The sequence below is a fragment of the Herpailurus yagouaroundi genome, unplaced genomic scaffold, assembly GCF_014898765.1.
Source record: "Herpailurus yagouaroundi ecotype Mexico unplaced genomic scaffold, PumYag 140, whole genome shotgun sequence".
Lineage (NCBI taxonomy): Eukaryota > Metazoa > Chordata > Mammalia > Carnivora > Felidae > Herpailurus > Herpailurus yagouaroundi.
The window spans coordinates 82,442,606-82,468,698 of record NW_024412395.1 but is presented as its reverse complement, the minus strand read 5'-3'; the positions used below and the strand labels follow the sequence as shown (position 1 = coordinate 82,468,698).

Below are 26,093 nucleotides of genomic sequence, written 5' to 3'. Positions count from 1 at the left end.
ACATGGGAATGGCACTTGAGTACATTTCCTTCCTTCTGAACATTATGGAAGAACGGGAGATGAATCAAAATATGCAAAATATCACTAGCTTAGAATGTGCAGACTTCCTCTTTGGGAAGTCACTGATCATGACCTAGTTTTCAAGACTGCCATTGAAAACCATTACTTTAGAGTGGTGCACTGGTAGAGTTGCGTGTTACCTTTCACGTGGATAATGGTCCCATTGCTCTTCTCATTGTCTATGTAAGGAGGTGGATACATGACTTCAATTTTGCAGAAGTAAATATCCGTTTGGTTAACAAACAAATTTCGGAGGTAGAATGTCACTGTTTCATTGCCCAATTTCCCATCACAGTCGAATCCTGTACTTGAGTAGAACTGAGGCTGATGGGAGTAATTTCCATTCACAACGCAGACTTCCACAGCACTATCTACTCCCTTATAAAGGGATGCCCGGAACTCCTTTGAGAAGAGGTTGTGAGTGTACTTGCAGCTAAGGTTGACCTCATTGTTGTACACCACAAGCCTGGGCAACTGCTTCACCAAAATCTTGTTTTCTGAAGGAGGAAAAATCATTTGCTTAGAACAAGGTCATGAGGACTTTTTTATCCCCCTGAAATCAAGATATATTAATGAACAAAATAAACAGATCTCCAGCAAAGGCTTTCTCTTGGCAGAAGAAGATGCAGGAACTCTTCGGAAGACAATACACTGAGAGTTTAAAAGTTTACATTTTTATATTATTTCCATCCTTCTTAGAATGGGACAATGGAGAATGCTTTCACTTGGAGGGCAGAAGGTGGCCTCCTTTTGGCATTGAGCACCACAGCTATGCGTTTGGAATTTTTGAATCTTGACTAAGATTCCAAAGATGTTAATCATGTTTAATTTTGTTATTTTCCTGATTGAGTGGGATACTTAGAAATGGCTTGTAACACCTGACATAGATACACAAATAGATTTGTCTTTAAGTTGTGATGCAGGTTTTTGTGAAGAAATTAAAATGTTTTGAGCCATTTGACTTTATTGGGATGAAGAGTAAGAAGGATGAAGTAGGATAAAGAGTAAGAGAAAACATAACCCAAGGAGTTTAACTTACCTTCCATAGCATATTCTGAGAGAAGCCTTCTCAAGAACTTCACATATTTGTTCCCTTAAATCACAGAAGATAGAAGAGATATACAAGAGTTCCCCCTCTTTGCCATTTTTCTACCTTTATGCTATTCCAGTAAATGATCAAAGAATCTGGAGACCATCTAGTTCAATCTTTTCACTTTTAAAGCAAAGAACCTGAAGCTAGGTGTTATAACCTACATGTAGAAGAGACCATATCCATCCCATCTTACTTCCCACTATATCCCCATTGCCTGGAACACAACTATATATATATATATATATATATATAATGACTGTTTAAGGCCTAGAAATAATAGATGATTTGTCTAAATCACTAAAGAGATGATGAGCAAAGCTAAGACTAAAAAACCCAAGTAAACTACAATAACCTGAGAAATAGACCACTTAAGCATTAAGAATCAACTTTGCAAAGTTCTCTAAATTTTCCATTATTCTAAAACAATGAATTGCTTTGTGTCTCTGACTCAAACTTTAATAAGAACCAAACATTTTTGCCATTATTTTGGGGTATGCTAATAATTGTCTACCTATTTTCATTTTCTTTAAAAAAAAAATGTTAGGGGTGCCTGGGTGGCTCAGTTGGTTAAGCGTCCGACTTTGGCTCAGGTCATGATCTCATGGTCTATGGGTTCAAGGCTGACATCAGGGTCTGTGCTGATAGCCCAGAACCTGAAGCCTGCTTTGGATTCTGTGTTTCCCTCTCTCTCTCTCTCTCTGCCCCTCTGCTGTTCATGCTCGTTCTCTCTCTCAAAAATAAACAAACATTAAAAAATATTTTTTAAGGTTATTTGAAGCAACATCCCACACACCCATACTGAAGAGCCAAATAGAATAAAAATCTATTAAAATAAAACCTACAATTTAGCCTGGATTTGAATTCAAGTGCTCAGGTGTTTTGTTTTTGCTTTGGGAAGAAGGAAGATGCATAGAACTAAATCACTAAAAGCTTTTCATCACCTATATAGTTCTAAACACTAGTTGTACACCAAGAACTTAAAAAACAAAAACAAAAACCTATCCAGGTCCCATTTCCAGAAATTCTGATGAAATTTGTCTATGCTGGATGGGAGAAGGGATTTGTATCATCTATTTGCATTTTTTAAAACAACTTGGGGCGCCTGGGTGGCGCAGTCGGTTAAGCGTCCGACTTCAGCCAGGTCACGATCTCGCAGGCCGGGAGTTCGAGCCCCGCGTCAGGCTCTGGGCTGATGGCTCAGAGCCTGGAGCCTGTTTCCAATTCTGTGTCTCCCTCTCTCTCTGCTCCTCCCCCGTTCATGCTCTGTCTCTCTCTGTCCCAAAAATAAATAAACGTTGAAAAAAAAATTAAAAAAAAAAAATAAAACAACTTATTGGGATACAAGTCATGTACCATAAAGCCACTCTTTTTTTATAAAAAAAAAGTATACAATTATACTTATAAAGTATATTATAATTATACTTTATAATAAAGTATATAATGTATACAATTCAGTGGTTGTGTTTCATTTTGTTTTCTTTGTTTATAGTTGACACACAACGTTACATTAGTTTCAGTTGTGCAACATAGTGATTCAACGAGTTTATACTTTATGCTATGCTCATTACAAGTGTAGCTATTATCTTGTCACCATGCAACCATATTATAATATCATTGACTGTATTCCCTGTGCTGTACCATTTATTCCCATGACTTACTCATTCCACAGTTGGAAGCCATATCTCCCAGTCCCTTTCACCCATTTTGCCCACCACCCCCACCTCCTTTCCCTTTGGCAGTGGTTTTTTTACTATACTCACAAATTATGAATGGATTGCCACAATCTGACTCCAGAATATTGTATTTTTCTTACCCCAAAAAAGAAATCCCATGCTCATTAGCAATGACTCTCCATTCTTCCTTCCCTCTAGCCCCTGGCAATCACTAAACTGTTTTCGATCTCCATGGATGTGCTTATTCTGAGCATTTCACATATATGGGATCATACAATATGTGGCCTTTTTTGTCTGGTTTCTTTCATTTAGCATAATGTTTTCAAGGTTCATCTATGTTGTAAAATGTATCAGAACTTTATTCCTTTTCATGGCCAAATAATATCCTGCTGTATGGATATACCAAATTTTTTTCTATTCATTATTTGCTTTCACTTCTTCATTATTATGAATAATGCTGCTATGAATGTTCGTGTGCACATTTTTGTGTGGACATGTTTTCAGTTCTCTTGGGTGTATACCAGGAGGGGAATTGCTAGGTCATATGGTTTAACTCTGTTTAACTTTATGAGGAACTGACAAAATATTTTCCAAAGCAACTGCAGTATTTTACATATCTACCAGCAGTGTATGAGGGCTCTGATTTCTCCACATTCTTGCCAACATTTGTTATTGTTCATCTTTTTTATTATAGCCGTTCTAGTGGATATGAAACCGTATCTTATTGTGGTTTGATATGCATTTCTCAAATGACTATGACGTTGAGCATTTTTATGTGCTTATTAGCATTTGTATATCCTTTTTAGAGAAATGTTTATTCAGATTATTTGCCTACTTAACTGGGTTGCCTTTTTACTGTTGAATCATCAGAGTTCTTTACATATTTTTGATGCAAGTTCCTTATCAGATATGTGATTTGCAAATATTTTTCCCATTCTATGGATCATCTTTAGTATTGCCATAAAAATTCCCCCCTTTGATTCTAATATTTAGTTAGGGTTGAAAATCACTATCGTGTAACAGATTTCTTAAGCTGACAGCATATTAGAATCACCTGAAATTTTAAAAACCCTTGATTCCCAGGCCTGTTCAATCAGAATCTCTGTGTACAGGATCCAAACATCAGTACTTTCAGTTTCTCAGGAGATTCTAATTTTCAGTGGTTACAGAACCTTACAGTTGAAAACTCATTTCTTATCCTCAACTCATAGGCCTCCACGGGCTTTTCCAACCTCATTTCCTCAAACCCAAGCCTCCATTAGCCAGACTATTTAAGTCAACATCTCAGCAATGTACTGTGTGAGCATTGCTCTCTCCATACTTTGTTAACTAATTTCATGGCCTAGAATATCTCCTTTCTCAGGTCTCAAAACGATTACTATCTGTATCATTTGGTCAGGTTCTACATTTTGAGCACCTCCTGTTTCATATGCTTCAAGCTTTTGACTTGTGTGTATTTCCTCTAGACTTCTAGTTTCCTTGTCTTCTTTGAGCAAGGACAACCTTTTATGTTTCTTTGTATGGTACCATGTGAATAATAGGATCTCATTAAATAGTCAATAAGTGAAAGATGGTAACCTGACTGTATCATTGTTATCAGCAGCTAGGTCTGATTACCATCTCACTAAATCCTTATTCAAAATGTGTGTCTCAGCAACTGAGCTTCATTTATGATTCATTCAAACACTCCCTAAAAGCACTGAAAAGCACATGTAAGGAATCAAAAAGTTCAACCTGTTATGATAGGGAAATGCAACTTGTGTTTTGTTTTGTTTTATTTTGTTTGGTTTTAGACTTTGCTTACCTAGAAAGAATCATTGAGCCATTTCTGACTAGAAAAACCAAACCCAGCAAGAAATGCCAGCATCTCCCCTCCTTTTCAAGGAGTACAGGTTAGCTATTGGTATTTCCGCTTACTGAGCCCTCCAGGGGTTGTTTCTCTTACTAATTATTTGGATTCTGTTTTAAGAGACGGTCAAATTCTTCCTGCTCTGCCTTCAAGAGCTGCTATAAGGAAAAAGATGACAACAGGACTTCTTTGCCAAGGTAATAAAAGGGAGAATAAGCAGATAAACCAAGAAAATCTAGAGAGAAACCCTGGAAGGTTAGCCACTTTGGCTTCCTTCTCCCAGCACCCACAGTGAGGTAGAGAGAGGAAGGGAGACGGAAGAAGGAAGAGAAGCTCTAGCATTTATACTCCAGTAGTTTGCTTAATATTCTTGTGTAACTCAGAATATGACACCTTCCCAAGATGCACACAGAAGAGAAAATTTCACTTCCCAAAGATGAACAGGGCGCAGTTTCTATCCTTGGGCAGCTTACAGCCTGATGGGAAAGAAAGATACGTAAACAAATGGCTACTTTTAAAATACTGGCACAGTCTGAAAGTATGCATGGTATGATTTCAATTCTTGTGATGGGTATTGAGGAGGGCACCTTTTGGGATGAGCACTGGGTGTTGTATGGAAACCAATTTGACAATAAATTTCATATATAAATAAAAAAAAAATAAATAAATAAAATAAAATAAAATAAAAAAATAAAATAAAATAAAATAAAATACTGGCACAGTGATCTGCACAGTGTTTCTGGGTGTGACTGGAGAACCAGCTCAGGATTTCTGAAAGTGAGTGCTGACCTAAGTGTTGATGTATGCATACACTTATTCAACAAATTTGTTAAGTAAAAGCCTAGCTAAGATGAGCCTTTGTGTCAGGGGTGGGGTGAAGTAGGAGACTGTGTGGTAGGACATGGGGCATGAAGTAGTGGACTGCAGGGAATATAAGACAAAGAGAGAAAAAGAAGAGTCTAGGCAGAGGAGATAAGGAGGTGAGAAAGAGTATGGCAGAGGTAGAGAATTATAGCTACCTCAATTTTGCTGGACCATGACTTGTAAAAGACAAGATTGGCAAACAAGCAGAGTTCATAGCTTGGGCTCTCTCTTGCAGGTGACGAGGACCTATTGAAGCATCATAAGCAGAAAGGTGATTTCATTTTATAAAAAATATGGAGGGGCGCCTGGGTGGCTCAGTCGGTTAAGCAGCCAACTTCAGCTCAGGTCACAATCTCGTGGTCCGTGAGTTCGAGCCCTGTGTCGGGGTCTGTGCTGACCGCTCAGAGCCTGGAGCCTGTTTCGGATTCTGTGTCTCCCTCTCTCTCTGACCCTCCCCCGTTCATGCTCTGTCTCTCTCTGTCTCAAAAATAAATTAAAAAAAAATATGGAAGGTAAATTTGAAGGGCACAAGTAAGAAAACATGGAGACCATTAGGATACAATCATAGTAGTCTAGGCAAGAGGTGATAAGGGCCTGAACTACAATTACAAAGAAGTGGATGAACTCAAGAAATATTTACAGGTTAAAATTGGCAGAACTCAACCTTTTCTATGAGACGTTGACTTTGTATAACCATGTCCACGCCCAGTCTAGGTGGCCGTGTCCACACCTTGATGCCCAGATGAGCCGGGCTTTGCCTGTGTCATAGTGGAGGGGTCATTTAGGGTTGGGCTTGCCCCACTCCCTTTTTCTGGTTTCTTTTCTAATAAAGATGGAACAGTTAAAAAAAAAATGGCAGAACTCAGCATTGGCTTAGATGTGGTGAGTGAGGGAGAAGGAGGAGTTAAAAATGATTGTCCTCAGGCCCACAGACCAACCAAGTAAGTAATACTGTTTTGCCTACATCTCTTCTTCACTCATTATGCTCAGAAACTGAGGTAAAGTTTATACATCTGGGCTATGAAAAGACGTTCTTCCAGCCTAAGAGATCGCTGCAAAGAAAATGTGAGTTACCTCCAAGGTTCCTGGGAACACAGTTGACTGCCTGGAACTTTGTTTGGTGTTTTCTGTTTTCACAAAGGAGAAGTGGTAGTCCTCCTCTCCTGAAACTGATTTTCCTTCACAAAGCATAATATAGTGATAATATTTTCCTTCTGTTTATCGTGGAGCCTCCAAAGTCAAACCTCAGCATGTTTAAGACTGCTGGGATATCTCCTGAACATATTCTACCTCAGCACTACAAATTGAGAAATTTCTCAGGGAAAAGCAATCCAAGATCCCAGTGTCTTGGCTGGCTGTTACATATTCGGTATTCTCTCAGTTGATGGCACATCCAACAACTGCAAGAGGGAAGGAATAATCCTTTTGTGTGTGACTCCCTGTACTAATACTGTGTCAGGAAAAAGCTTGAAAAATATTGATTATGTGGCCATTTGATGCAAGAGACGTCCAATGTATTTGTCAATGTTTACTTTTCTCTGTCTTCCATGTCATCACATAATTTTAAAATTAGGTGCTATGCTTCAAGTGGTTTGCCAAATATGTGTGAGCATGTGGCTATGATTTCTAGCTTAGGGTTCAACCCAAGTTAAGGATTGGCTGATAGAACTTCTTGTTTTCAACATTTATATCCTGATAGCCCTTGGTTCCACCTTGGTTCATGTCAATCATTCAGAGAAGCCTAAGTGTGAAACCATCTCATAGGACTTCAAAATCTACATCTGCTTTAAAGAGACACTAAATGAAGGAAATTCACTTTTGGTGGTAGAAAAAGATAACCAATTCCTCTAAGTGATATTGAATATATGTGATCATTACAACTTACAGTAGACACCTTAATTCTGATTCCTCTTATTTTTTCTTAAAATGGAGCACTGTAAAAATGCACACCCCTTCCTCTAGGGGAGTGGGGCAATAACATGGATAAGTCATAGCAACCAATAACGGAAACAACAAATGACATTGGACTTTGATACGTATTTTGGTTCTCTGAGTTTCAGGGAATCCACACAGTACTTCAAATAATTTAAGAACACATTGTAAAATTTAAGAACATACCTAGACTCACAAAAAAACTAGAGAAATATCTAGCTTCCCCATACTAACATTTATTTGATTCCTTTTTGCTCTTTAGTTCATGCTAGGAGTGAAAAGCATCCTTGTCAGGTTAATTTGGTCTTAGCAGACCAAGCCTTTCCCTGTGGATATTTGGTTTCCTTCTTGCGAGTGCTTAGGCAAGGTCCACCTAGGTCAAACCTACTACATTAAAAGAAAAATACTGTAAATTCAACAATTGTATTTGCTTCTGGTTTCAAAAGATCCGCTTGACTGACATTTCTCTAACTGAATTGACAAGTTGTTTTGATGATGAATTTAGTGCTTTGCTTTCAAAGCCTTTCCTAGCAGCTAAATCAGCTAAAGGTGTGGGGACAGGAAGCTATAACCTCAAACCTCTCTCCCTCACAACTCCTCCTTAACAACAGGCAACATGAAGAATAAGATTGGAGGCGAAAATGTACTTATCTGTTCCTTATAAGCAAGGCAGTGAGAACTAAAAGATTTCCCATAGATAATCTGTGAATCTTGTGATACAGTTGACTTTTGGAAATTTGGAAGTTACATGTGATTCCATGAGAACTGGTTACAAAAAAACAAAACAAAAGCAAAAACAAAAACCTTTCCCTGTTTCCCTATTGTAAATGGGTCAATTACTACATTAATAGCTGTCAACTCTCTGCACAGGTGAACCGGATAACCATCTCTAAGGTGTGGTTCCAAGCACCAGAGAAGGAACCCTGACCCTGGAAGGACCCTTCTCACCAGCTCAGTTAATGCTTGGATTTCAAAAGAAGATGAATCCTAAAATGCCATGTAGGGAACATATTGACTTCAATTAGTAATTGTGGCCTACAGTCATAGGACTACAAAATGCTTTTTCCTATTTTATCTCATATGAACTCCATATAAACCTCTGAAGTAAACATATAGGACAGCCATTTTTATGCCCATTTTATAGATAGGGAAACTGAGGTTAAAGAGGCCAAATAAGTTGCCCAAGTTTAGGACAAGTGACCTTAAGGACGTGGCTCATGCTTCATGACTTGTAATGTATTGTTCTTTTCCCTCTGGGTTGCGTTGTGTAACACTTTCAACACAATTTCGGTGAGTGATCCTAGATCATCGGAAAGCAGGACTGGACAGTTGGATGGTACTAGAAGTGAGAATTAGGGAGGAAAACACAATTGAGTAGGGGAATAAATGGAGTGAGATCAAGATAAAACCAAATTAAATTCAATTTTCTCCACCATTTTGCTGGAGTACCATCATGCAAAAAGTGCTCAGCTGGAAGGAATGTTGGAAATAATCCAAGCCAACCCTTTATTTTATAGAAGAGATAACTGAAAATGAAAAAAGTAAGTGACTTTTTAAACAAGGTCACACAAATAGTGGAACAGCTAAGATTATTTATTTATGTTTCTAGAAATAATGCTTTAAATCATGAATGAATAGAAAACCAACTTTGTGCATTCAGCAGATTCATGTGATTTCTGGTGATTCATGGTCATATTTAGAAAAAGTGTGTTTGGTTTTTTGGGGTTTTTTTAAGGTTTATTCTTTTTTCAGAGACAGAAAGAGACAAAGCATGAGTGGAGAAGGGACAAAAAGAAAGGGAAACACAGAATCCAAAGCAGGCTCCAGGCTTACCTGTCAACACAGAGCCCTATTGGAAGCTCAAACTCACAGACTGTGAGATCATGACCTGGGCTGAAGCCAGGCACTTAACCGACTGAGCCACCCAGGCACCCCTAGAAAAAGTGTGTTTTCAAACTTTCTTTACCTGTAATGCACTTGCACAAAACACTTTGAACATGAACATTAGTTGAAACATAGTCACTTTTCAGTTCAAACCTTACTGGGCAAATTCTTCAGGACATCTGTGAATTACATATATGTATCATGTTTAATTTATGATATGCCATCTTTCCTTTTCCTTATAGCACCACAGAGAAACAGAATAGCACCTAGGGCTAGTGAACTAGAGAGTAGAGTAGACAGCACTCAAGACTGGTATTTGCATTGAGACGTTAAGGAAGCAGTAAGTAGAAATATAATACATTTTTAATTGGCAATGTGATTTTCTTTCAGAACCTCTCAAGAACTTTATTGGGTTCCATCTCTGCACATCACAATCAGAGGGGTTTTTTTGGTTTGTTTTTTTTTTTTTTTTTTTTTTTTTGCAGCTTAAAAATCAGATCATAAGATCCTAATCACGTCGTTTCCTTTTTTAAAATTCTGACTGAACAGAATTTAACGTGTCAGGCAGGAACCCAAGAAAATGAAAGCTTTCTATTTTCAACTATCTTGCTCCGTGGTGTTTGCGAACGCAGTATGAAGGTGACGCTGATTTCCTTGGGGTACGGCACCTCCCTCCTGACCACAGAGCCGGTGAAGTTACTGTAACTTTCCTCTGAGTATATTTCCTCTTCAGGCCTAGGATACTCTTTAACACGTGGCCATCTGACCACTTGCTCCATTTTAGGCTCCATTAAGGGCAGGCTTGCTCACAGGCCAATCCAGTGTTTGCTCAGGGAACTGTAAGACAAACTGTGCTTTCTGGGAGGAAAGTGGCTCTTTTCTCTGTCTGTGACTCTGATAACTCTAGCTGGTGGCTTTGCCTCATACAAATGTGAGAAAGAGGACTACAAAACACTTAGCAGAATTTTGCCATCTTCTTTGAGCTAAAAACAAAGCTAGGAATGACCTAGCATACCTTGAATGGCTCCAGACTCTCTGAAATTCATGTTAAAATGAAAAAGAAAAAAATACACATTACATTTTCAAAATCACGTTGTGGTTGTTCCATCTAGTTTTCTAATGACTGTTGTCTTGAAAATTTCCCCATTTTCACAAGGAATAAAGATTTAAGGAAAGCTCCTCCAAAAAAAGAGCTTTGAAAAAGCATGTTGTATTTTCAAAGCCAGCCATATGTATGTATGTGTATAGAGAGAGAGAGAGAGAGAGAGAGAGCGCCTCATTCAGGATCCCTGCGGAAAACAAATGGCACGATCAAAATTGGGCAATAGGAGGAAGGCTTATTTATAAAAGGACTGTTGTCAAAAGTGTGGAACCACAAGGCAAATGCTAGAAACTGGCTCACAGCAGCAATTATGACCACCCTTAGGTCTAAAAGGGAATGGGCAGAACCAGAAGGAAAGAGAATCATGAAGAGGAGGCCACCATGACAGATGCAATGACTTTTTTCAGAGAAACCGGCCACGGGACCAGCCCCGCCCAAGACTGTGTGTGTACAACCATCAGTTCTGTCAAGCATATTTACTCATATCAAAAGGATGATTTGTATACAAAATCCAGATTCCTTAGTTCAAACAAGTACAATGATTATAGGTAGCAATAAAAATAGAAATAGAAACCTGATTAATAAATGTACTCAACTAGCTGCTGTTAACCAGCACCAATCTAAGCTCCATGTTTCACCCTCATCTTTTTATACACAGGCTGGACACTCTAGCATAGAGGACATTTGTTCTTGTCCTTTTGAAAAACTATTGTGCTCCATGCAATTGTCGGAAAGTAACTCAGAGGTCAAGTAGTTCAATAGCAAAAAGTCCCATCTGAGCACCTAGTCATTAATTCTGAAGAGAGAAAAATTATCAAAACGATCAATGAGTTCTTTCTGAAAAGAAATTTCAATGTGTCAGAAAATTGTTCTTTGGTATTCTGACTTCTGCCATGACAAAGTCATGCATTTATTCAGCAAATAAGTAATAGAACAAAATGTCCTAGGTTCCTGGGAGATGTAAAAGACTCAGCCTCTTTCTTCTAGGTGAAATCCTAAGGCAAATGCACAATTAGCTATACTCCAAAGCGCATGCGGTGCAGGAGCCCTGTCATGGACAGTCGCATGAAAAAGGCCTTATTTCCAGATGAGATGATTCTGGAGGCTTCTGTGCAGACAGACTGACCTTTAGCCGGGCCATGAAGTCTGGGGCAAATTTAGACAGACTAAGATCAAGGGAATGACTTTTAGCATAAAGGTTCATTGGTGACCAGCAGAACATTCATTTTACATAAAGGGGAAATAGGTAAAGATGGCTGATAGCAATCATAGAGAGGTTTCAATGCCAAGAAAAGGCATCTGGATTTTACTAGAAAGGCAACGGGAGGTATTGAAGACAGCTGAGTTGAGAGCGGTGTGGTAAGTGCTGCCGTGCGGGGTGCACTAGCTGGAGGAGGGTGGAGGGAGGCAGAGACCAATCAGGAGGCTGTTGCAGTAGCTCTGATGTGAGCTCATGGGGCCAGAGCTGCGGAGGGGGCTGGATGGAAAGGACGGACGTGGAGTTGGCACTTGGTTGTGCTCACTGATGGTGAACAAGAATCAGAAAGGACACAGAGTTTGTGGGGAGGGGGAGGGTGGCAGTGGAGGCATTGTTAACAAAATTTGGTAAGTGAAGAGCGGAAATTTGTTTGGAAAAAAAAGCCATAGGGTTCAGTTTTAGATACACTGGGTTTGAGAGGTGGGTAAGGCATCCTGAAGGAAAGGTCCAGGAATTAGATGTGCCGGACCAGAGCTCAAGAAAGTCGGAGATAAACACATACATCAGGATGTCCTCTGTATGAAGATAACAGTTAATGTTAAGGCTGCCGAAAGCCATTGCCTGCACTGTCGTAGCCATCCCCATCATCCATCCCCATTCGGACGCTGCCCAGGAGTGCAGAGTGTGAGTGCTCCAGGACTGAAGCTTCCTAAGCACAAAGTGACATAAATGAGTGTGATGTGACCCAGCCCTACAATTCAGAAGTCCTCAATTGTCCTCTCAGCTCCAAATGCTAGAAGGAAAATCTAAGAGGCCAACCAGGAGGAGCACCTTAACTTATACAAACACTGCCAGACCACTCCCAAATATCCAGTTTTATTACCCTAGTAGTAATTACCTACTACTACTACAGTAGTTACCTGTAGTCCAAGTGGTAGGTAACCAGTACTTCACAGCTTTCTACATAAACAGTATGATGATAATTCAATCTTACATCTCCAAAGAGCCTCCTCGAGGCCACCTTGGCACATACACAATCTTCTAGGCAAATGTCATGACCTGGAAGTTTGAAAGTAATTACTATGTTGAACCTTAACATTACACAGGAAGGTGGAAGAGAGGGAGCAAAGACCAAGTCCTGCCATAATTTCTAAGCATCTTAGTACTTAATGTCCTGGCTTGCAGTGTCTCCAAGCAATTTCAGAGATGTCTGTTCTGCAATTCTTTGTATTTTCTCTCTCAGATCATAAGAGCATCCACAAAGGGGCGGGTGGCTGAGTTGCCTCATGAGGGCAGATAAAAGCCAGCATTTCTTATTCCATGTAAGAAGCATTTTTAAACCAGAAATAGACCTGAGATGTCTTCAAATCCAACCTCCTCACATATCAGACAAGGAAATGAGGGCCTAGAAAAGTTTTGTCACAATTCAACAGACTAAAACTCCTAATCACATCCCCTTTCCTTGAGAAATCAGTGACTTTAGCTTTTAAGTTTGGGGAAAATAAGGGGGGGAGGGGGGTTGTAGAATAACAGACATGTCCTCCACAAAGCCAAGGGCAAGCAGCTACATCCTTGTTCTGAAAAACACATGGAGATTCTGAGATTAACTTCCCTGACTGGAAATTGGAGCCCTGCCCATGATGTTGGGCAAGGTTGTTCTGAACCTTGTGACCCTCTTATCTCAGGCATGAGCTGAGGCCAAGTCTAGCCATATTGTTCATTTTTGAAGGCTCAAGCAAATTTAAAATACAAATGGGCTAAGCCTTCAAAGTCAAGGTATGTATTATCCAGTAGCTCTTGTTGATACAGGTTTAACACCAAGGTCTGTTCTGAAAGAATTATATACACACACACACACACACACACACACACACATTTAATAAAAGTTTTTAATGTCAGGTATGCCAGCATGGAATCATTCATCTACCCTAGCTCCATACTAACATACATATCTCTGCCCCTATAAATCTCTTCTTTTCTTCCTCATTCCTCTTAGACATTTATCCTCCTTTCTCTAATACTCCCATCCTCTGTGCCCCAAATCTCCCTCCCCATCTGGAGAAAACTGCTTCCATTCTCCTTTATTTTTCTCCCTCTTCCTCTTGTATTTCCCAATGGTCTTCTTTCCCCTCCACCCCTTCAACACTGCACATTCACTTATTCACTCCCTCCCTCAAGAACAGCATTTGGCTTCTTCCACATGTCAAACGTAATGAAGTCATTCAGTTTGCAAACATTTATTACATACCTACCATATATGAAAAAATGGTAGACATTATAGGTGATATAAGCTCCCAATTGTCTCTAATCTAGCAATTTCCTCTCTTTCCACTATCTCTATTTTGTTCCCCTCCACTTTTTCTTGACCTTTTAAAGTGCTACCTTGCTTCCCCACCATTCTGTCTAAGCTCCAAAATTCCAACTGGTCTCCTTTGAGCCAAAACCAATACCTCCCCAAGTCACTATTCACTTCTCCCCTTATACAATTAATGCTATTAAGCACTATCTCTTTTTGAAATTCTTTCCTCCTTTGGCTTTAGTGGTGTTCTATCGAGCCTTATTCTTTTCTTATTTCTCCAAACACATTCTATGTCTCCTTCACTGGCTCCTCATCTTTGTTAGCCAACTCCTAACCAGAGCTGTTTTCCAGGTAAGATTCAACTCTGCTTTTCTATAGTTATACTCCCTCCTTTCTAGTGGCCATCCATTCTCATGACATCAGCTTTACTCCAAAGATGAGGATTCCTAGATGTTTTCTTCTTACCCAACTCCCATAGCTTCAGGTTTGTACTGGACACTTTTCTGCCATCTCAGGCCCTTACTTCAAACTCAGTGTGTCTAAAACCAAACAGTATTTGGCTCCCAAACTCAGCTGCACAGCAACACCTTCATCTCAGGTGGTGATATCACCATTCCCCTGTTAAGCCAAAAACCTTGGCATCACTCTTAATCCCTCCCTCTCTTTCAGGCACTAAATCCTGGAGTTTCTACTTTTCAATCATTTCGCAGAATAGTTGTTTCTTTCTGTTCCCACCTTTGCTACCCAAATTCTAATCTACCCCTTCTCCTGGCAAAGTGCAGAGTGTTACAACATGATCTCCTTACCATTAATCCCTAGGCATTCTAGACCATCCTGCTTCCAAAAACTTTCCAGCTGCTTCACAAGGCCTTGAAAATGAAGTCTGAACTTGGGTTATCAGTATTCAATCCTTGGTTTGACCTGATTCTACCCTAACTTTCCAAGCCTCCACACATTCAGACTGGCCCTTTGTTCCAAGAACACAGAACTGTATGCCTTGTTTAATTTCTTTATTTGTATTGCTTCTCCCTCCTGAAGTAACATGGAATTGGTAAGAATATGAAGCCTGGAGCAAGAGTGTCTGGATTTACTCACTTATTAGCTGTGTGAGCACAGGCAAGTCACTCTATTTGCTCCATGCTTCAGTGTCCCCATCTTATAGATTAGATAATCATAGTAACTGTTTCAAAGGATTTCAGGGAAGAATAAGTGATATAGGGAAAACCGGGTAGAGCAGTGTCTGGCACATTATAAGTGCTAAATAAGTATTAGCTAGCAATTTTATTAATAACATCATCCATTCAAATCCTATTTTTTAATATCCACTTCAATTCCCACCTCTCCATAAATGCTTATATTCTGCATTAATCTTACTAGCATATTTATGTTATGCTTCTTCATTTTAGTAGTAACTCATTCATTTCCTTCTTCAGGTATTTGTTGAACACCTATAATGCTTCCAGCACTGTGCTGAAATAAGTTATAACTTCAGTGTGTTGTTAAGTTATCAGGATGAATAAGACATGATTCTTCCTGCAAAGAGCTCACAGTCTAGGGGGAAAAAACAGATTAAAAGATGTATAAATGCATAATAACAGTTTTGGGAAACCTGAGAAGGAAAGAAGTCCCTCACTTTGCCTTTTAGGGTCTCAGAGAAGGCTTCTTCAGGTGAGAGGTGTAAGGGACACTTCAGATTGCAAGAATAATATATGCAAAATCATTAAGGCACCAAACAGCATGAGGAAGTTGCCCCGAGTTAGTTATCTGTTTCCAGCTGCCATATCCTGTCATGTATAGTCTTCTCAACTGGATCATAAAGTCAGAGAGAACTTGGTTAATTACACAAGCAGCTCTTGTGTGCTAAGTAAGTCTTTATAATGCTTTTCCTCTTTTTATATTCCTTCAGACTCCAACAGAGATTAAAAAAATAACAGAGGTTTACTAAATGTTAGATTGAGTTACGTTCCCATTGGGACTCTTCTTACAAGTCCATAACACAGGCTGGATGCCCAAGGAGAACTTCCTCAAAGGAGGTGAATTTTGCACTGTATTCTAAAGTGAAAGATGAGTAGGATTTGGATGGATGGAAAGAGAGAGAGAGAGTTCCAGGAGGGATGCAGCATCAGAAAGGGCATAAACACAGAGTTCAGGTAGGTGCTACTATGAAGAAAGCTGAAATACTGGGTTTGAGGATCCTATATTAGGGAATGAAAGAAAATAGACTGGATAAGTGAGATGGATCCGGTCTAAGATCATCCAAAAATGCCAGGACACGTTGCAAAGTCACCTTTCTATGAGCATCGTCTAGGAACCATCAACACAACTTGCTTTTCTATAGCTGGAGAGATGTCTAAGTTCTTGCCCATCTCTAAGTATCCGTGGTTGGATCCATGACTTGCATGGAGAATTCTATTTGTAACTGTTTGGCATAAAATAAATTACTGTGAACAGAAAATTATTCTCAATGATACTAAATTGAAATAAAAAAATTCTAGAAAGATTTCACAATTCTCATTTGTACTTCATTGAAACTCAAACTGAATTTTTATATCAGTCACAGAACCTAGAATAGCACATAGAAGATATTAATAAATACCTATAGAATGAGTACATGAATGAAGACCTGTCTTGCTAAAGCACAAGAAGAAGCAGGCACTTTACAGAACAGAAACCTAGTAACAGCCTGGTTTTAGTCCTCCCAGGAGCTCCAACGTGAAAGGAAACAGTCTTCTTATACGTGCCCATTCTCTCCCAGTTTCTATGGGACAGAGTCTGTGGATCAGAAGCGGAACCCTCCTGGACCCAATGTTCCTAAAGCTGGTCTTAAATTATGTGCCCTCTTTTTTTAGTAGTGTTCAATATCAAAGAAAGTCATCACATCACATGAAAGCTGCAGATCTAGCGACAGTGATATTCTGCCACTTCAGCATCTGACAAGTGTTCTTAATTAAACAATGAAGACTACAACCTCTACCATCTCAGCAAGTAAAAACAACAAAAAAGAAAGAAAAGAAAAGAAAAGAAAAGACCCACCCACCTCAGTTCCTAACAAGGGAATCTATGTCACTGTTAAAATGCAAGATATGTCAATAATTCAGATTCTTGTGTGAATGAGTGGGTGAATAGGAGTTCCTGCTATAATCAATACATTACATGGTGAATCATGAGCCACAAAGTTGACTTAGATACTGCAGAAAAGGGGTCCTGATTAGATCAGAGGTCAGAGTGAATTATGAGTGGGTGACATTTGTGACACCATCAGGAACCATTAACCCAGTTACCTTGACAGCTGAAGTCCCACAGATAATGAAGATGATGACAAATGAACAAGATGACGGTAATGGCGATGCACAGATAAAGTTGCAGCTCATAGTTAAGAAATTCTCCACCAAAGTGCAGGTTTCCATCCAGCAATGAAAATATAAACCCACGTAACATGTATGGTGACACACAGACTAAATCAAGATGCCTATGACGTGAGTATTGAAACACTAGGCCAAAGAAGTCTAAACTTCTCTTTTTCACATCCTCTAACAAGTAACCAAGGAGCCCTTGACTCCATCCAGTGTTCCTCTCTTCTAAGGTTCAGAATCATCAAAATGAGAGTGGCAAGCAAGAAGTTTGACCCCTACTTTGCAATCACTTCTCCCTGGGGCCTGGATTGCCTTCTCTCCGGCTTCACGGACCAATTCTTAGGCAACGATTCTCAGACTGAAAGCTCTGGGTACTTTTTTTTTTTTTTTTTTTTTTTTTTTATGACAACACCATGTTAAGACCAAAAGAGTCAAGAAATGACCATAAAAGAGACATAGATTCCTTAATACGTCTTCAAAAACCAGAGACCCCTTCAGTTAGTCACAAAACCACCCAGATGTCATTTTTTCCAAGCGTTCAGCTAAACCATCTACTAAGGAGAAAAGTACCAGCCTCTATGAAGTTACATAAGTAACAAATTTCTTGAAGAAAAAGGCAAGCAAAACTTTAACCAAGATGAAAGGGAAAAATGAAAGATTTTATCCTTTTAAGTGACCTGCTGTAAAATAACTGCTTCGAAAGATTGCCCGCCCTCCAATTTGTAGATGAGAAAGTTTGCAATCGTGTATCCTTATCAATGCCCATACTAGTTAATAAAGAGCTATTGTTTTAGAGACGATAAACCACAATGGAATTGTCTTCTAGGATATTGGTGGCATAAAAATTTTCATTTTGTAAACGTCAGCACACTGCATACAGGAACTACTTGGAGGAAAATAACCACATGTTGTAAAAGCTGAATGGTAATCATGTGGCATTTCTCCACTCAGGAAAATAAAATGAAGACATTAAAAGGGAAGACAGTCTAAGTCTAAAGAAGAGGCAGCAAGATCCCCACCTCCCATCCATAAAAAGGGTTTTAATGTGAGAGCTTCAGAGTTACAATCACAGATTGATTTCTCTTTCTAATCAGTCTGTGAAAATGACTCATTCTATTCCTTGGTATTGATATATTGATATTGGTTTTATGGTCCTTGCTATAAAAGTCCTGTCTGGATGGTTGTCTTTAAAAAAATAAAAAGTAATAATCCTATCGTATGTGTGGGAGTAGAGTCAAATAAATTCTTAAGCAATGTCTGTATATTTGAAATGTCCATCAAATTTACTTGAGATGACAAAACACCCAGTAGATTCTTTAACAGTCAGAAAAACGGCTACAGTATAGTGGATGTCATGAGATACAGCAATCTGCCGGTTATATAGCATTTTCAATGCTCATCTCTCTATCTTATCTTTCCTAAGCCCAGCCTCACAGCAACACTTTCCTGTGAGAGGTCAATAACTTCTTGTTGTGGACAACGACCTCAGAGGGGTCATTTGCTGAACTAAAAATGAAGTCTTTAATTACCTTGCTTCACTGATGATTTAAAAAAAAAAATCATCTTCCTCCTGCCTTCTATGCCTCTCTCATAAAAAGAAGTGCCAAGGGAAATGCAAAAGCATTGGAGAAATCCACTGTGTTCAAACTGGACATTTGGACAGTATATTTGTGGAGGTTTGGGGAAAAATGAAAAGAAATCCTCACATACAAAAATAAGTGGTGTTTTCCTGATTTTTATCTTCATGCTGGATGATTAGCCTTGGTGAAAAATAACCAATACTGGCTGAAAAATCTATGATCAATGCCATCTACGATATGCACCTTCCTTCTACCATCAATCACAACTTGGTTCCCTTTCAAGGACTGCAATTCTAAGTTGGACTCTATTTGAAAGTCCAACAAAATCCTCTCAATTTGTAGATCTCAACTGCACAGTTGCCCAAATCTGGTAGGAAACATGTAACTTTCTTAAAGGATTTGTCTAAGTTAAGGTTTCCTCATGCTTCCTAAATTATATATTTTTTAAGTTAGCTGTAAAGATCTTTCTACAGTGTCATTAAAATCATGAAGAATCAGGTTAGGTTTAACCTTCATAGAATAAACATTTTAAGCTATGCTGTGAGCCAGTGAGTTCAAATTTTTTAAATAGTGGAAAAGAACATTTCTTCACACACACACACACACACACGCTTCAACACAGACATTCCAGTAATCTCTCTCAATCCTAGGGAGGACAGTTACAGTGTGACAAGAGAATTATTTTATCTATAATTTCTTTATGGAAGGCAAATACAGAGAGGCAAAAAGCATATGGCAGGTTTTGCATCATTGATTAGAATGGATCATGCATCTTTTTATGTTGTATTTTTTCTCATAAGTTTTCTTACCGGAAGAAGCATTTAAAAGCATTTCTACCCCTACTTCATTAGACGGCCACTCAGTATGAAATCTTAAAAGTTATTATGGGGGTGAGTTGGCATTTGAAATGCAGATATATCTCCAAGTAGAAAACAGAGGTCCCACATGTGTATATCCTTAATGACAGTTTTAGCTACTCCTCTTTCAATAAATGTTCTAAAGGAAAAATATAAAGCTTTGCATCTTACAAAAAATACCTTCAAAAGAGATTCAGTGAGTTGATGACAGATGGTTGGCCACAAAGCACATCAGGAGAGTATTTTGTGTACAAATACTCGAATAGTTTCGGTGAGAATGAGGCTTGTCTTTCCTTTCTGTCTATCCTTGACTGTGTAACAAATTGAGAAATTTTAAATATCTTTAAAAATAAATTTTAAAGATCCCTTAAAAATAGTTTAAAGACCTTTTTCTAAAAGAAATTTTTTAAATTCTTTTAAAATATATTTGGTAGTTTTAAATGCTTGGCACCAGATACTGGGGCATAACCTAGCTCATCACCAGCTTATGTCTTTCGTTGTATCGGCACATTTTATAAATACACACAGTTTGTAAATGTGCTCACTGGCACAAAAGGCAATGGAATAGATGGGTGTATATGTAACTATTTCACTTGTGCAGGTTGGGAAATTATACCCTTTGGAGTTCATGCACATGATGTTAAGAACAACATCAAATAATGCAGTCTCCACACCACCAAAATAAATGAGAAAGAACATTGAAGATACTGGCTAGTCAACATACCTTAAAGGAAAAATAATTATCCTATTTAGATGTGCTCACTAATCAGTACAAATCCTGAGCCAAGCGGGACATTTTTCAAATTCTGAGAACCATTCGAATACCCGTCCCCAGCCCACCAAAGCAACAAGCTCTTTCTGTTTGGAATTGTGATTTTCAAAGATAATTTAACCCTGGATATATCTGGAGCTATGAAATCATAAACCACATCACGTCAGGCAGAATAGTATAATCGTCAAGAGCTGAAGAGTCAGGTTAAGGTGGTTCAGACCCTGACTGCAGTAACTCATATCTGTATATCCTCGGACAAATTAACATCCCTACCACCTGATCTCTTCATCTGAAAAGGAGTTCCATTATAATAGCACTAAGTGTATGATCTTCATCATCATCATTGGGAATTTAAAGGATTTTAATCTAAGGTAACAGATTTCAGCCAATTGTAAAAGAAACTAATTCTCCATTAGCATTTGGATTTTGGATTGTGCCACCTTCTGCAATGACGCCAGAATTCATTCTTACACACTGAATTCAATCTGAGTAGACATAGGAACTACGACTAACATTCATCTTGCAAGCCAAGCACTGACTGTGCTAAGAATTTCACACAGATTTTTTTCATTTTATCCCCACAGTGCCCTTGAGATGAGGTTGTTAGTATCCCCATTTTATAGACATGAAAACTGAGACTCATACAGTTTACATACTAGCCTAAGCTCAGCTAGTAAGAAATGGATCTGTGATATGAACCCTAGCGGTCTAAATCCAGAGCTTTCAGAACCAACCATCTTATAGCAATCGTCTTAATTTTTTTCAAAGCATAATTTTTAGAGCTCCCTGAAACATTGTCAACTACTAGCTAAATAAATCTTACTTAATTCCAAACAATGTTTCTTAAAATATTATACTGTAGACTGAGAATCAATGAGTTCCTAAATAACAGGTTGCCATATTAGAGCAAAACTACATTTCAAATAGTTGAAAAACTACATTTCATCAGTTGTCTGAAATTTAAGATGAGCCAAGCCAATCGAAAACTTCAAAAGAAAAACTGAGAGGAGGAAAGAAATCAGAATTCTTTACCTGTTACTTGAATTGAGGGGAAGAAGTTGAGAGCCAGAAGCAGCCTGAGGATCATTGTGCTAACGGTGGGCCAGGGCTCCAGCCCCTCCTCCCCGAGGAGCCCAAAGTGTGAGGGCAGCTGAAGATGCACCTGCCAGAGTCTGAGTGTCTCCGTCATCCACAGCCACCACCAACTCAGGGCACATGATCAAGGGACTTAAACCACAAGGCATCGTGACTGCAACATTTCACACAGGATATTACATTGTTTTGATGACTTTAGACTTTTCCTCTTCTTTTAAAGACGAGCTTTTCTTGTCATTGAAAAAGAATGTCAGTTACTCTATGATGGGCTGATGAGAATTATTTTCTGTACACAGGTATCAGAGCTTGTGGAATAGGTGCTTGAAACCCACCAAGAATTGAAGGGAAGACAAAAAAAGTATTCTCAAAAGAGGAAGAGAACCAACCGCAGCAGAGAGATTTTTTTATAGCATGAGTAGAGATTGTGTCCAAAAGACAACAACAAGAATTACAGGGTTTGGGAAACATCCCTATCGGTGTTGGGAGGAGTTATAAATATTAGGAATTGAACTTTTGTGTTAGACATAGGTAGCTCTGTGGAGCATTCAGCACACAAGCCTTAGTTTATACCAAGCCTCCCCCAACTCCCTTCCAGGAACTTTGAGGAACACACCCCACACGCAGGTGCCAGCCCAGTGAATATCTGGAAAGGGTTCCCTGAACAGCGGGAAAGTCAAAAAGTTTCACATATGACACCAGTGTAACCAAAAGCCCCTTTGTATCTCCCTATGTTCCTCAAGGAACCATTCAAGGTTAAGTAAGAGGCATGAACACAGGCTCTCTAGAAGGCTCCCCAAGACCAGTCACCATGCTTCCAGGTGCTCTGCTGCTGGCCAGGCCTTCTGCATATACGGCCAGCCCACTGGTGGAGCCAACACTGCTCTCCTCATCTGGCCATCCAGGTCAAGATCTTGCACTCACTGGCTTTCTCAAGACCTTTCTCATAATTTTTCTCCTCCTTTCCCGATAATCTAAGCTTTATATGACTACCCTAATTTGGGGTGTTATGTATTTTTTTAAGATAACCTGTCCTGCTTTTTATTCTGTGAAAGGACATATTTCATATATAAAATTTATTAAAAGATTCATTTTACCTTTTTAATTATTAAAAATAATTATTAAAACAAAACTCATCCATAATCTTACCACCCTGATATAAACACTGTTAGTATTCTGGTCCACTGCCTTCCATAGGTTTTTCTATTAAGAGTTTTATGTATTTAATATTATGTTTTATTTATATTTTCAACAGATATATACTATTATCTGTTATACCATAATCATTTTCCCATGACATGTAAGTATTCTTTATAAACATCATTTTTAATTGATATATAATATCCGTCCTATAATTATATCATAAATTATTTAAAAATCCCTTAACGTTCGGGATGCCTGGGTGGCTCCGTCGGTTAGGTGTCCAACTTCTGCTCAGGTCATGATCTCACCGTTCGTGGGTTCAAGCCCTGCATCGGGCTCTGTGCTGACAGCTCAGAGCCTGGAGCCTGCTTCATTCTGTGTCTCCTTCTTTCTCTGCCCCTCCCCTGCTCAGGCTCTGTCTCTCTCAGTCTCTCAAAAATAAATGAACATTAAAAAAAATCCCTTAATGTTCTTACCAACTTTTTGCTATTTTGAAATGCTACTGTGAACATCTTTGATGATCTAGCTACAAGTGGAAAAAGTCTTCATGTCTCTTCCTCCTCATCTGGTAAATGACAGATCAAAAGTATTTTGTCTCCGGACAGACCCTCTTTGTCCTCATTTCAATTTTCTCACAAACAGATCTTGGTGACCCTTTTGTACTGACATATTTCTCTGCACTTTGGAACAATTTGGCAGCGGTTCACTTACACTTCTGAACTAAAAGTAAATGATGAAGTCGTGTCCCCAGTCCTGGAGAAAATTCACTTCTAGAATTTGACCCAGTATTCCTGGCTCTGACCCTCTAGATCTTACCTAGGGCCTGATGTCTTTCCAGGAGCAGTCATAGAAGGCAAGGTACCCTTCTCTAAAAGATAACCCCTATTCTGGAGCCACCAGACTACACAGATCTAGAATTTGAGGCTCTGAAACTCATTACCAGGGTTAAAAATATGTATAGTAGAAACGAAGACCACCCAAACTTTCCAATGACTGATAACAAAGGCTAAGATGTGAGTTAATAACTATTTTCAAGTATACCAAGGATGACGGTATAGCATCTAGTTAATATTATGGGGCGCCTGGGTGGCGCAGTCGGTTAAGCGTCCGACTTCAGCCAGGTCCCGATCTTGCGGTCCGTGAGTTTGAGCCCCGCGTCAGGCTCTGGGCTGATGGCTCAGAGCCTGGAGCCTGTTTCCGATTCTGTGTCTTCCTCTCTCTCTGCCCCTCCCCCGTTCATGCTCTGTCTCTCTCTGTCCCAAAAATAAATAAACGTTGAAAAAAAAATTTTTTTTAATATTGTATCTACGGTAGTGTTTAATAGAATCATATTAAGTAGAAAGAAATAGTGCAGTTATCTGGTCTAATGCCTTTATCTTGCAAAGGAGACTAAAGCCCAGAGAGGATAGATGACTTAATTAAGTAATTAAATGTACTTGATTTTATTACTTGACCAACTTTATTTGGTTTTCATTCTTTAGAATAAAAAGAAACACAAACTTTGACTTCCTGTTTTCAACATGTATCACACAAAAAAAGTAAATCATTTTATTAGAATCCTTTCACATTTCCTCCTGAAATTCAAAAGCATTCACATATACTAAGAAGTAGAAATGATAGAGGTCAAATAAGGGACCCAATTGCAGTACATGGGTACAGTACTGAGACTCTAGCGCATTTCCAATAATAGTAGCAAGCGCTAATGTACCAAGCAGCTTACATGCCTGATCTCATTCAATACTCACACAAACTATAAGGAAGAGGCTATTATTATCCCCATTACACAGATGAGAAGACTGACCCTGAGAGAGGGTTAGGAAGTGTCAGGAAGCAGTGCAGCCAGGATTTGAACCTAGATCTTTCAAACTTGAACCACTATTCCTTAACCACGGCACTTTACTGACTCCCTGCTTTCAACCCTCCCCAGTGTTGTAAATTCCTTCAGGACCAAAGAATAGGGAATGCGTGTTACGTTTCCATTGCAAGGCATATTTAAGAAGATGTGTTATTAGAGCCTGTGTGACTGGAGTATGGAGAGGAAAGGAGCTAGTGGGCCAAGACGGCACTGGGGATATATAAATCCAACTGTGTTTCATAAAACAGCACATGTACTTTTCTGGAGAAACTCCAGATTCCTTAAATCCGTACATGCTCTTGAAATGCAAGGACATATGCAACATGATGAAACAAATGACCTTACTCAATCAACAAGTATACTGAAGTCCCAACTACATGGCTTGTAGAAAAAAATATAATACAAGTGTCCAAATTCTATAGGCTATTTGAAACCTAATAGGAAATAAGGCTAGGGGTAAGAGCCTGGGGGGAAGAAAAGAATCTCAGAGCATGTAAGATTGTGATGTAATATATATTTTGGTCTTTGTCCTTGGCTCCTGGCAATAGCTCCTAAAACTCTTGTGATTTCCTAATCAATGAAGTTGCTAGGAGCATCTTCTGTTTTAATATTTGGGTCTTTGACCCTAGTTTCTGACACACAGCTCTTAAATCCTGTGGAATTTCCTGGGTGGTAGGAGCATCTTATATTCTAAGGAGGAAACTTTTGGTAGGTTCCTGGATAGTTTTAGGATGGGGGCAGTTCAGCAGAAAGATCAAGCTATGATTAGAAGCTTAGCCCCTATCCTCTGGGGAGGGAAGAACAGTTAGAGATTGAGTTAATGATTGGTTATGCATATATGATGAAGCCTTTGTAAATATCCCTGAAATTCAGGGTTCAAGGAGCTTCTGAGCTGGTAAACATATCACAAGCAAGGAGGGTGATGCACCCTAAATCCACAGAGACAGAATCTCCAGAACTTAGAATCCAGGCCTCACCTTATATATCTCTTCATCTGGCTATTCATTTGCATCCTCTGTCATATCCTTTATTACATAATAAACTGGTAAGTAAGTGTTTTCCTGAGTTCTGTGAGCTGTTCTAGCAAATTATTGACCCTAAGTAAGGAGTCGTAGAAACCCAGTTTATAGGCAAGCCAGACAGAAGTACAAATGGACAACTTGAGACTTAGAATTGGCATCTGAAGTGAAGGAAGTCTCCTGGGACTGAGTCCTTAATTTGTAGGATCTGACACTAACTAAACAGTGTCAGAACTGAATTGAACTGTAGGACATCCAGCTGGTATTGGAGAAATGGTAGGAATAGGGAGAAAAATCACACATCTTGAATTCCAATGGCTAAGATTTGAAGTCCTGTGAGTTTAGGGGTCAAATACCTCAGTTGGGCCACTTTGTAGCTACATGATCCTAGAAATTCACAGTCTGAATTCCTCATGTGTAAAATGGAGATGAAAATACCTCACTCAATAAGCTGTTTATATCTCACAT

General features: G+C 39.0%; 1 protein-coding gene across 1 annotated transcript in view; it reads right to left on the bottom strand.

Moving 5' to 3' along the window:
• CD28 (CD28 molecule) overlaps positions 1–21,713 on the bottom strand; it is a 31,649-nt gene extending 9,936 nt beyond the window's left edge. The window contains exons 1-2 of the mRNA XM_040475968.1: positions 21,549–21,713; positions 201–557 (exon numbers count right to left, since the gene is read on the bottom strand). Of these exons, the coding sequence (XP_040331902.1) occupies positions 201–557; positions 21,549–21,705 (514 nt within the window). The 5' untranslated portion in view covers positions 21,706–21,713. The remainder of the gene's footprint in view (positions 1–200; positions 558–21,548) is intronic.
• Between the last annotated feature and the right edge of the window lie 4,380 nt (positions 21,714–26,093).